The following is a 13625-nucleotide window of genomic DNA, read 5'->3' on the forward strand; positions in this document are numbered from 1 at the left end:
CCAAAATTCACCAGCTAAGGAGCAAAAAATATCGGTCATATATCTCTATGTTTTTCAGATTGTGATTAATTTTAAATTGAATATGAAATTTTAGCATTCCTAGTTGCCCCATTGTGTAAGTTTTGCCTAGAAGAGAAAAAAAATGGGATTAGTTTAGAGAAAAAGATGGGCTGTTTGTTTATTTATGATAAACTACATGTGAACAAGAAGCTAAAGGGACCAGACAACTACTTAAAACTTGTTTAATAAAAAAAGACTACTTGTTTGGACTGTAATGTGACTTTTGTCCTGTAACTTCTATGAAGAGGAAGATGATTATTTTTTACTGTGAAATCAGAAATGTTATATCTTTTTCTCCAAGAAAAATCTCCTTTTTATCCATGTTAATGTATATGTAATAATTTTCTTTGCATTTCAAGTTTCAAGAACTGAAGTTTTGCTACCCTAATTATAGTCAATCTTTCATCTTCTTTGATCATATTTATGATTTCTAGCATTTTCTTTTAAAAGAGAAAAAAGCAGCAGGATCAATTTGGATTCGTCTGCAGGCTGTCGTGGGGTCGATCTGAAGAAGCGTTGTTTTTATCTAGGTAAGAATTTGAGGTTCAAAACTCTTATATACCAGTTCTCTTAATTGATGGATTAGTACTTCTTTGTGTCTGATCAAAGAAACACTTAGAAAGAGAGAGTTATAGGTGGTGTTTGCTTCAAAAAAATGGTTTTTGCCAAAAATGTTTACATCAAACTTCATTAATAAATAGTTTTTGAGTTTGTGAAGTAGTCTTTTTTGTCCTATAGTTAGTGTGAGAAATGGCTTATGCAGATGTGGTTTCTCTCATTCAAACTTTGAAGCAACTTATGCAGCAAAAACCACGTTGGATAATCGGTGATACTAGAAAAATGATCGAATCTCTCCTTAATAGTGCTGATTATTTTCAAAACTTTCTTGAGAAGACTTACATGAGAAGACAAGTCTTTGGAAATTCTGAAGAGTTGGAAAGAGTGATTAGAATTGCAGTGAACGACGTGGAGAATGTGATTGAACTAAAGATGCATGAATATAATCTACTGGAGCACTGCTCAAGAGTTGGATTGCCACGCCAGCCTTTATGCGATGACTTGCCTTCCCTTGTAGAAAAGATTGATTTTGTGAAGAGAAAGATGACGAGATTTGTGACAAATAAGGATCTGCCATCGAGGGATTACTTGCTAGGTCATTCCTCATCTAGGCGTGTTGCAAGTCTGAATATAGATAATGTTGTCGTAGGTCTTGAAGATGACTTGATGAAAGTCATGAGAAGACTAACAGGGCCACCGTCTGGTCGAGAAATTGTCTCAATCTTGGGCATGGGGGGGATAGGTAAGACTACTCTAGCTAAAAAAGTATACCATCATCCTGAAGTCAGGAATCGCTTTGACGTCCATATTTGGATAACAATATCTCAAGAGTATCAAACTAGAGATTTGTTACTGGGCATTCTTTCCTGTATTTTTCAGCTGAAAAATGAGGTCCAAAATGAGATTTATCGGTTGGCTGTGGGAGATGAGATCAAAGAAAGTAGTGATGATCAGCTGATGGATATGATACACAAAAAGTTAAAGTATCGGAGGTATCTTGTTATCATGGATGATATTTGGAGTAAAGGCATATGGGATCTTATGACAAGATTTTTTCCAGATGATAACAATGGAAGTCGCATTATTTTGACAAGTAGGCACAAAGAGGTTGCTGAGCATGCAGATCCTGATAGCAATCCTCATGAGATGAGTCTCTTGAACTCAGATAATAGTTGGAAGTTACTTCATGACAAGGTGTTTGGTTCACAACATGATGTTTGTCCCTGTGAATTAGAGAAAATCGGAAAGCAAGTAGCACAAAAGTGCCAAGGACTACCATTAGCTCTTCTAGTGGTTGCAGGGCATCTCTCCAAAACTTCTAGAACACGAGAATGTTGGGATGATGTTGCCAAAACTATTAGTAAAATTGTTGCTAGTGAACCAGATAAATGTCTTGGAGTGCTTGCTATGAGTTATAGTTATTTGCCTCATCACCTAAAAGCATGCTTCCTTTCTATAGGAGTGTTCCCGGAAGATTTTGTGATTGCAACCGAGAGACTAATCCAGTTATGGGTTGCTGAAGGTTTTCTAAGACATGAAAGGCTCAAAAGTATGGAACAAGTAGCACAAGAATGCTTGGAGGATCTTATTAGTAGGAACTTGATATTGGTTAGAAAGAGGAGATTTAATGGTGAGCTTATAACATGTGGGGTTCATGATCTGGTGCGCGACTTGATTCTAAGACAAGGTGAGAAGGAGAAGTTTTTGAAGGTTACAAGAACTCATGATGTTATTACAAGATTCATTGATACAGCTAGTAAGCCTCATGTTCATCGCTACAGTTCACATTCTCGGATTTCTCAGGGGGATTGCTGGAATTCAACATCTAGTCTCACCCGAACATTGTACTTATTCAATGGACTAAAACATGCACCGCGCCCTTCTAAACAAATACCTTTCTTGGCGCGTTTCAAACTTCTAAGAGTTCTTGCAATCCTTCATTATACATTTCAAGATTTCCCTCTTGAGATAACAAAATTAGTACATCTCAGATACCTTGAATTCAACTGTCATGATGATCTTCAATGCTCAGTATCAGAGCTTTACAATCTGCAGAGTTTGATTTTCGGACGACACTCTGATTTACCAGTGGAGATTTGGAAGATGAAACTTTTGAAGCATCTTGAGGTAAAAAAGATCTCTTCATTTCCTGTTCCATCAAGTACGTATACGACAGGGTCTAGTTCCAAGTTACAAAATCTTGAGGTACTTTCAGATTTAAGTATTTCCTGCTGTAGTAATGAAATGTTCACTCATACTCCGAATCTAAAGAGGCTCAAACTTCATGGAGCTTGGGAAGAATGCAGAAGAGATACGATATCTCAGACGCTCAATAGCCTCTACTGTTTAACTGAACTTGAAATATTGAAGATCATATGCTCCAGAAAATTATACCCTCACCCACTGCCAAGTAAGTATGTTCTGCCTACATCTCTGATGAGGTTAACTTTAAGATGTACTTATTTACCATGGGAAGACTTGGCAAATATCGTTACGTTGCCAAACCTTCAAGTGCTTAAAATCAAAGACAATGGATTTGATGGTGATGCATGGAGATTAAGTGATGAAGAAATCTTCAATCAACTTAAATTCCTCCTAATTGATAGGACAAATCTGAAACGCTGGAAAGCTGGCAGTGTTAACTTTCCAAAACTGCAACGCTTAGTTCTGAACAGATGCATATACCTGGAGGAAATCCCTAAAGACATTGGGGAAATTTATACCTTGGAGTCAATAGAGTTGCTTAATTGCAGAACTTCAGCAGCAAAATCCGTCAAAGAAATTCAAGAAGAGCAAGAGAGCATGGGAAATGATTGCCTTAGTGTCCGTATCCACGACAAACCTTGTAAGATTCAAACAATTTCAAATGACTGCTTGCTAATAAGTTTAACTGTTTTGTACGAAAACAGAACTCCTATAATCCCCCTAATCCATCATTTGTTACATGATCCTACGTTACTTTGAACGTCTTTGATCTCTTCTAGAATGATGACTTCATTTTGCTTGCAGGGTGGGATCATTAAATGCTTAGATCAAGAGAGATGATCATGTTAGGTAAGAGAAAGTGGTCCGCAGGTAGCTCTCTAGCAGAATCATTCATTCTTAGCTTGTGATCACATTTGACTTCTTCATCATCAAATTATAGTGACTGGATCTTTGATGCTGTTGTACGATGCTCTTCAGAGTTGAAGAGTTCCATCGTTGACGGTCTGCTTATATGGACTTGGGCAATTTTCCCCTCATGAGCTAGCTTTTGGGATTGATTGAGGCTTTTCTGTTGTGTAAGATTTTGTATGGTATATATAGACCATTCTCTTTTGGATGTGCATCTTGTGTCATGAATTTCTTTGTGTAAGATTTTCTATGCTATAGACATGCATTTTCATATGTGCAATGACTTTATATAAGTTTGTTTTGTAATTTCAAGTTTTTGACTCGACTCAAGCTTATCATAATTCATATGTAATTTGATTTCCTCTTCTTCGTGTTCTATTGATCAGAGCATCCAGCAGTGCCTTGGCAGTATAGAATTCTAACACAAAATGGCCATACTTAAACAATTCATCATTCTTTCTTAGTTGAAGTTCCCCTTCTCCGTTATCTAGGTCAATGCTTTCAAAAATTGGACGATTGGTATTCTCTGGATGGACGATAAATCCCTTTTAGCCCGTGTAGTCGTTTTCCATTTTACTAAATGCATTTGTTTGTTATTGGGACGACGACTATTCCATAAGAATTGACTTGAATTTAGCTTTTTCTACTTTAGGCTACTAATGATAGTATATATGACGAGAGGGAGTTGCTCGCATGGTAAGCACCCCTCACTTTCAACCCGAAGGTTGCGAGTTTGAGTCACCAAGGGAGCAAAAGGGATGGGAGCTCCTAGGGAGGGTAAAAAAAATAAATAGTATATATGTTGGAATTCTATTAAGCACACTATTTATAAGGGTGATTAATCTGCTCCCATATATATGATACATACTAGAAGATAATTAATTTATCACAACATTTATCCAGGATTCCATGATATAAACTTAGGAATTAAATTTATCTAATAAAGTCAATAATTTTTAATTTTTTTATAAAATCACTCAACTCAAATTTTTATATCGATAATTTGTATTTGATCAACAACGTTTTAAATCATACGATTATATGATGGTCTACCTCTAGCACAAAACATTAAGTTAGACTAATATATTAGAATTAAACATGCAAAATGAAGAATTTTAATATTAATTATTAGAACCTTATTATATTAGTATCAATCATTTTTCCTCTCACCTTGCTTTTTCTTATTTTTTTAGTTGGTTAGTATAGGACTATAGGCGAATAAGTAGTATTCCTTGAAGATAAAGTTGGGTAAGTAACCAACTAATTCTCTCTTCATGTGTATTTCAAATTTATTTTTTACGTTGATGATTCCGAATTATTTGTACCATCATTATGGTACCATCCTACTAGCCTTAAAATTGAAAATTAAAGTTGTGTTTGACATATATTATTTTAAAAAGAGTTACGCATTTCAATAGTGAACTATTATTCCAAAAAATGAGTTGCAATTACTTGTATCGCTCCGTTTCTCACAGACTCCCTAACTTTATTTATTATACCCCAATTGCCCCTACCATTCTCAGTCATAAATCCCCATTTTGCCCTTCCCGGCGCCGGCGACAATCCCGTTCATTTTCCATCTCCGCCGGCAATAGCTTCACCTGGGACGACGTTTTCCGAGTACCGGAATCTCCTCAAAATGACGACTCCGCCCTCTCTGGTTTTTTCGATAAAATCAAGCTTTGTAATCGCGATTTGGTATTCCCCACACTCTTTTTCACTCTTCATAGAGCCTTGTGCTTTTTTTATTGATGAAAATAACAAGTTTTAACAGGAGAAGCAATGTGAGTTCATGCCTTTCGTGATTGAGGACCAAATAATTGGCTACGTTCACCATGGGTAATTTCAATTTTTCCTTAATTTTTTTATGTGGATAATGCACCTTTCTTTTCTCTCTTAACTAAAAAAAAAAAACAATTCAATGTTTGGTCCTGTTTGATTGTGAAATTTGAAAAAAAAAATAGTTTTTGTTTTCAAAATGAAAAATGATATTTGAATATAAATTGGAGTTTTCTTTTTTTGACTTTTTAGAAGTAATTTGGAGTGAAAAAGTGAATTCTTGAAAATTCTGAACATGAAGTTGAATTCCAGAATTTTAAGGCCAATCGTACTTGTTCAGAGTTCAACTCCTATGGATAACATTGCCCATTCAAAATAGAATTAGCATAATACATAAATATGCACTCGAACTTGGTCTCAGTTGGCAAGTAAGCACTCTGACTTTGAGAGTGCACGTCTAGTCACCTCAACATGGTCAAAATGGACAACTAAACCTCCAACTTATCCCCGTTGTGTCTCGTGGACACCTGATGTTGATGTGATACATAAATTGTGGACGTGTTTAGATGATCATTTTGTAAGTTGTATGTTGAGGTGTCTAGATGTACTCAGGGGCGGCTCAATATAATTCGAGGCCTAAAGCAAAATTTTAATTAGAGGCCTAAAATCTAAATAAACTTTCTTTGTATTTATTTATTTTTCTAAATTTTTAGATGTAAATTACTACTAAATATCTTTTATATAAATAATTTTTTCAAATACTTTTTTCAATTATTATTTTAGGTAAGATTTTATCAATTCAACATTGAAAAACATCCTTTTATTAAGACAATTATTATATGAATTATGAACATAATTCTATAAGTAATAAGTTGATAAACTTTAAAGATAAGAGTTAGAATCATAGAATCTGATTCAAAAAGTTGATAACTTTGTATGCCTACTTTAATATGAAAATTTACGAAGAAATAAAAAAAGAATTTGTAATTTACTTTGTTCAACACTTTTCGACTATTGATTCATATTTTTGAGAGTGTACTACTCTAACTATCAAAGATTTGAAAAAATAGAGTGCAAAAAAGAGTTAAAAATAATAAATAATGTGAGTGTTAGCGAAAAAAATGTAAGAGTCCAAAACAATGTTTTCTTGATTTCTTCTATTTTAATGGAATTAAAATACATAATTTTTTATTTGTAGAAATTTGAGGCCCCCAAAAACGGGGGGCCTAAGGCCAATGCCTTAAATTTTATAAGCAAGAGCCGCCCCTGGATGTACTCTCTCAAAGTTGAAGTGCTGACTTTGCTAGCTGTGCCAAGTTTGAGTGTATGTTTGTGTATTATGTCAGTGGTTTATCTTTGCATCAGATAGCTATTCTTAGTGATTTAAAATTTTGTGTTTTGTTTGATGAGAAGGTAAATATATTTGGTTTATTTAGGTTTGCTGATTTTCTGAAGCCATTTCAGAATGTATTCATTTTCCCACAAGATAATACCTATGGTAGTCATTTTGGATGTTACTGCACTTTACATCCAAATCTGAGTACACCCAACGATCGAACCAAAGCTGTAGCCAATGTCGTTAAGTCTTTGGGCGAACTGATCCCCGGCATAAGAAATGAGGTACTTCAATCCATTTGATACCTTTTTCTATAAATCTGCAACTTCTGAAATCTTTTAGCTAAAAGTCCAAAGACTAACGTGTGCTTCCTCCATGATAACATCTTTGCTACGTTGATCACGGGTTAGTTATATCCGGTCGCTTCAGCTTTCGGGGAACACATATTTTTTGCACTGGAACGAGCTGCTGCGCCATACTTTGGGATAAAGGTGTGCTATTCAGTTTTCCCACTTAAACTAATTACATCATCTCTTAATAATATGTGGCTATAAATCATAAAAATCTTTCTAAATAGATTTTTAGTCTTTGTTTTGGTATGACCACTTCTATGAATGTCATAATGGGCTTGTTTTCTCAGCTTACGATGGATGTTCATACTAACTACTTAGTGTTAGTGTGATAGCTTAAGAAGGCCTTTTTTCTTTTCTAACGAGGTCCCCAACCCATTTAACAATTCTTATCATGTGACTTTTTGCTATCTTTATCAGATGTTCATGGTGGTAAGTGAGGGAGTTTTCTAGCAGTTCTTGTTTTTATTTTTTCTGGAATGTCGAGATAAGGTCATTAATCAACTATATCACTTTGAGTTTTCCAGTTCTTGAAATCCTTTGAACTTCTTGAGTTGATGTCTAGGTTGGTTTTTACAGTTACAACACATTTTCCCATCATTTGATCTCTGTTTATGAGAAGTAGAGACAATTGAGACCCTTCGATTATAAGCCCTAGCATTTCTTTCCAGAGGCCATCCAAACATTTCTCTCTAGAGGCCTATGAATTTTTATGACTCTTTGTTGATAGCAGGCTTATGGAGTTCATATGAATGGCTATCTTGAGAAAGATGGGAAGGAATTTTTATGGCTAGGAAAGAGAAGTGAACAAAAAACCACCTATCCTGGAATGCTTGATCATTTAGTCGCTGGGGGATTGGTATGTATCACCCTTCAAGGTTAATGGTTTATCACAGATTATCGTTATATATGTTCCTGTAGCCTTACTGGTATAACGGATTTAGTCACTCCCTTGCCTTGGATCTAAACATGCTTCAGTTGAAAATTCTTTTGCCACTTCATAAACTGCATTTTGTTCATTCCTTATCCAAGAAACCTATTAACTATTCTTTGGTGCGGAACATACTGTAGTATAGTAGTCAATATTGTGTAAACATGATTGTTTCTTGGTTGATTAATGTTCATTTATGCGGTTTTGCCTGCAGCCACATGATATTTCTTGTGGAGAAAATCTTATTAAGGAATGTGAAGAGGAAGCAGGGATACCAAGATCTATTTCCCATACGTAAGATCAATTCTCCATTTTTGAAATAATAACCATTAATCTAAGGCACTCGACTATCTGTTTTGATGTTTTTTATGGTATAAATGTTTCTTCATATTTCTCCATTTCTTGTCATGATCAGTGCTAAGCCAGTTGGAGCTGTGTCCTACGTTGACATAGAAGGATATAGGATGAAGAGAGATGTCCTCTTTTGTTATGATCTTAAGCTTCCTGACGGCTTCATTCCTCATAACGAGGGTAAGCCTACTAAATTTTCTATATGTATCCAACCACTAAACCAAAGCTTTAGATGTATTTAGTTTCTCAGCTAAGCTATTTAAAATGCTGTGTTTCTGATATTGGTCTTCACGTGGAACAAGCATTGTTCTAGGTGAATGGCTTCTATCTACTTATTTCAGATGCTCAAACAATTTTAGTCAATCTCTGTTCTTTTGTGTGTTTGTGACAGATGGGGAGGTAGAAAGCTTTCGATTGGTCCCAGTCACAAAAGTTGCAAATATCATTCAAAACACATCGTTCTTCAAAGCAAATTGCAATCTTGTCATTACTGATTTCCTTTTCCGGCATGGGTAGGCATATCATACCATTTACTTTAATATTTTTCATCCAACTTATGAGCCATTTATTCTTTCTATTTCCCATCCTGCCACACATTAAACACCACTTCAGTTATGAAGTTTAAAGTAATGTTCTGAAATCTCCGAAGAAATTCAAATATTGAAACAATTTTACCTATTATGATTCTGTTTTGTTGTTCTCCCTCTAAATGCATAATTTATGATCTCGTCGTGGTTCCCTCTGATTCTAATACCACATTTTCATTTGAAATGATACTAGGCACATCAAACCAGAAGTGTTTGGGTACCTGAAGCTACTGCAGAATTTGAGAAGTGGATATTGCTCCTAAGTATAATTGTAAATTATATTGATGGTTGAGGTAGAAGAGAACACCACACAAAGAAATATAAATTTGAGTATGTGCAACTTCGTCTATGATTGCAAATTACTTGTTTAAAAGTTTTTGTAATATCTTTAAAAAAAATTGTTGCCTCCTTTTACTGTTACATGTCAATAAGTTGTCGAATGTTTTGTAGAAATTATGCAAAAAATGAATCAACGTATGTCTTCCTTATGATGGCTAGCTTATCGTCGTCAATTTCATGGTGTGCATTTGCGAAGAAATAGTCGTTGTTGGGATAGATCTAATTGATGTACATAGTTACATCTAAGAATAGTAAAAAAAAAATTATACTGCTTAATATTTTCACCACTGTTGCAGAAATTTTAAAAAGCGTTATATATTTCTTAACTAATGTCTATTGCAAATTCAATATACAATTTGATGGAATACTCGTAAAAAATAACAATGAAGAAAATAAAACTACAACTTCAATACTATTCTTTAACTGATTTTCAGAAAAGTTTCTATATACTTACCCCGTTTCATTTATTTGATCCTATACAAAAAATATATATTTCTTTTACTTTTTCATTTAACTAGTATATGTGCCCGTGCATTGCGCGGTTAGTTGATAAATATAATCATTAATATTGATTTATAGACAATTTCAAAATTTATCTAATTATTAAATAATATTATTATCAAACAAATATTAAACTTTAAATATGTGTAGATAATAACTTTAACAATATCTCAAAAATAAAAATAAAAATTTAAATCCAGCGAACTCCCGCGCCAATCATCCTGAAAAAAAAAAAAATTTAAAATGTTACCTTTTCATATTTTGAAATATAATATGTGAAAAGTAAATGATTTGTGTATAATTATTGTTTAACAGTATATAATATTATACTTTCATTTTTATAAAATAAAATAATCATAAACAAACATAAGTTTACTAAATAAAGACGAAAATATAATGTTATTTTTTTTAATTTGATGTAATTATTTATTTCGTATTTTTTAAATTTAATTTAAGATAACTATTGATAAAATAAAAGGTTATCAACATAGTTTTTCATAAATTTATAGGACTACATAGTAATGAATGGGTAATGGGGAGTTCTGAACTGTTTTTTCTTTTAATTAACATATTAATTTATATAAAATTTATAAAAGGACTTCTTTTAAAACTAATAAGCATAAGCAACTATTAATTTAATAAGAATAAACAGATATTGTATTAATTGTTAATAAATAGTTTAAAGTGTTAGAATTTTTTAGCAGTACATTTAGTTTGTGATTTATATCTTTTATTTAGCAGTACATTTAGTTAATGATTTTATTTTATTCAAGTTAAATTCAATTTATAAGTTAAAAAAATTATGGAAATTTTAAAAATGAAGAAGAAAATTCTTAATCGGTTACCTATATTTTAGGAACCATTACTCCCTGTAACTCAAAATTAAAAAGATAAATGCAATAACAAAAATTTAAACTAATTTGAAAATAATTAATTACAATTACATGTGTCTTTTTTTTTCTTTAAAAAAAAAACAATTTTATAATATTTAATTTATAAAAGTATTGATTTTCTTCTGTGCTAACATGTGGAAATATATTATTGCTCTTTTTCTAAAAATATTTTTAAAGTAGGAAATTAAAAAAATATAATGCAAAGATTAAAGAAAATAGGATAGTAATTCTTGTTTTTAAGCATTTTTTATTTTTAAATGTAATAATTTTGAACGTTAATTGGTATAATTTAATTTGTAAATTTGAAAATTATAATTAGTTTGAAAATTAATTGTGAGTTTATAATTTTTTATTTGCAATGTATCTCTCTTCCTTCTCTTTTTTTTTTTTTTTTTGAATTGATAACTAACTTTAAAAATTTACGAATAAGATAAGTTAATTTGTAAATTTGAAAATTATAATTAGTTTGAAAAGTAATTGTGAGTTTATAATTTATTATTTGCAATGTATTTTTTTTTTTATTTTTTTTTTTGTGAATTGATACCTAACTTTGAAAATTTAGGAATAAGATAATATATAGAAATTATGTGGGATGTGTTATCCAAAATAAAAATTATGAACGTACCAAATAATATATACTAAACAACTCTGCATCTATTCATTTATAATTTCTTCTCGGCGTTCAGTTAGCAACTTAAGCAACTCATCGATTCCATTTTGAACGAAATGGTCAGAAATTGCAAAAGTATCTATCAATTTTCCTTCATCAATCAACCTGTTGACATAATTAATGTAAAAGATTAGCCTGTGATAATAATGTTTATTATAAATTTATATGTGCAAAATTATATACGAATTGAAACGGTAAGTTAACAAATACTACTATATACATTTTTGTAAAATAAAAGTAGTGCATCTTCACAGAGTTTTACCAACATAATTAACATATTTGATACCACAATTGATATGTACACACAATATGTATAAATTGGACCCATATGTTTAGAACAAAAAATGAGGGTATCTCAATTAACATGCCTAACACAATAACTCATATTCACATATGTATGATTGTTTTCCATATAAAGATCTAGCAGTCTATTAAGGGATAAAGAGGATATAAAATATACTAATTAAATCAACTAAATGATTATATAAATAGAATTATTTGAAATCCTTATAAAATTCACCAAAATGATCAAAGTTGTTGATGTATCAATGTTTGATAGAATCTGGAAAATTAATAAGAATAAATAATGATTAATGTTGTTGATTTATCAATGTTTGATGGAATCTGGAAAACTAATAAGAATAAATATCAAATAGAATTTATTTATTCAACAATTGAACAACATAACAATCAAAAGATGCAAATTTTTGTACCAGTAAAAAATTGAAAGAAGATTTTTACCTCTATCAAATTTTTTAGCGTAAATTATAATTGTGCTTCCTTTCACAGGTTTTCAAAAGGAGTAAAAGATGGAGGTTTATAATTTTTTATTGGCTTGATAGTTAAAAAGGGAGGTTATAAAATGGATAGAGGCTAATTAAAATCCGTGACATACTAATTTTTTAAATCCGTGACATTTGAACTTTTTAAAAATGGTTTTATGATGAAGGACGGTAGTTTTTTCTTAACAATGACATGTGTCATGTTAAATCGTTCATGCAATAAAATCATGAGTAATTAATTTTAATTGTTTTAAAAGTCTATTTTTATAGTGTTGACACGTATTATTTATTTAAAATCATTTTAAAAATAAAATAGTGATTTATTATTTAATTCTATTACATGTAATTAATTTTAATTATTTTAAAAAATCTATTTTTTGTGGTGCTGACATGTGTAATTTTTTTTTTACTTCTCCTATACTAGTATACGTTCCCGTGCTTTGCACGGATATTACTAAAAAATACTTAATTGTTCAAATACATTACATCATTTTGATTTTATAAAAATATAATTTTAAAACTTAAATTTTATAAAAATACTTGATTTTATAAGAATAAAGTATATTGTCATAATGTGTTCATATTTTAAGGCAAAAAATTTAAGGATAAAATATATCACAAAAATGAATAATTGATGATACTTATTAATTGTCAAGTGTAATTTTTTTGGTATGTATATTCGTAACACCTTTTAATTATAGATAGAGTTTCATTTTTGTTGTTGTTGTTTTTGTTGAAATTTAAATTTTACATCTTTATATTTTAAAACTAATTAACATCTAAATTCAAAATTTAATATAATTCTATAAAATACTTTTAAAATAATTTTAAAAGAAGATTAAGATTATTATTATTATTATTATTATTATTATTATTATTATTATTATTATTATTATTATAATTATTATTATTTGAATTAAAAATATGATAACTTCCCAAAAAAAAGGAATCACACACCCTATTTATTAGAACTGTTTTAAAATTGAATTTTAAGAAACGATAAAAAGTTAAAATAATAGTAAAAATTAGATTAGTAGTTTCAAAAGTGCAAGCGGAGGAGTTTAAACTTTATTGAATATAATATAACATATTTGATTATTTGGAATATGATAACCAATACAAACGTTCAAATAACCAAGCATTTATATCTTCATCATCCGATATTCTTTTTACTCAATTTGGTACAATCCTGTTTCAGAAGAAGAAAAAATATAATAAGAATGAAATCATGATCAATGAATACATTAAAAAAACATTAACTATGAATGATATTTTAGCGTGCAATTTTAGCGTGTCATATCAAAAGAGAATGCATTGCAATTCCGACTGAAGATCAATAAATCAATATTGGAGTAAATAAGCATTTAACCTTGG

At 30.9% G+C, this 13625-nt stretch overlaps 2 protein-coding genes across 2 annotated transcripts; both read left to right on the top strand.

Moving 5' to 3' along the window:
* Positions 1-738: 738 nt before the first annotated feature.
* LOC125830589 (putative late blight resistance protein homolog R1B-16) lies at positions 739-3641 on the top strand. The gene is made up of 2 exons (XM_049509769.1): positions 739-3463; positions 3628-3641. The coding sequence occupies exons 1-2, from the start codon at positions 811-813 to the stop codon at positions 3639-3641; spliced, it is 2667 nt and encodes an 888-aa protein (XP_049365726.1). The 5' UTR covers positions 739-810.
* Positions 3642-5122: 1481 nt separating this feature from the next.
* LOC125830562 (nudix hydrolase 20, chloroplastic-like) lies at positions 5123-9439 on the top strand. The gene is made up of 9 exons (XM_049509745.1): positions 5123-5430; positions 5507-5571; positions 6948-7131; positions 7258-7338; positions 7931-8056; positions 8343-8422; positions 8544-8659; positions 8871-8991; positions 9260-9439. The coding sequence occupies exons 1-9, from the start codon at positions 5170-5172 to the stop codon at positions 9327-9329; spliced, it is 1104 nt and encodes a 367-aa protein (XP_049365702.1). The 5' UTR covers positions 5123-5169; the 3' UTR covers positions 9330-9439.
* The last annotated feature ends 4186 nt before the right edge of the window (positions 9440-13625 follow it).

The sequence above is a fragment of the Solanum verrucosum genome, unplaced genomic scaffold (assembly GCF_900185275.1).
Source record: "Solanum verrucosum unplaced genomic scaffold, falcon-dt-bn FXZP01000004.1, whole genome shotgun sequence".
Taxonomy (NCBI): domain Eukaryota; kingdom Viridiplantae; phylum Streptophyta; class Magnoliopsida; order Solanales; family Solanaceae; genus Solanum; species Solanum verrucosum.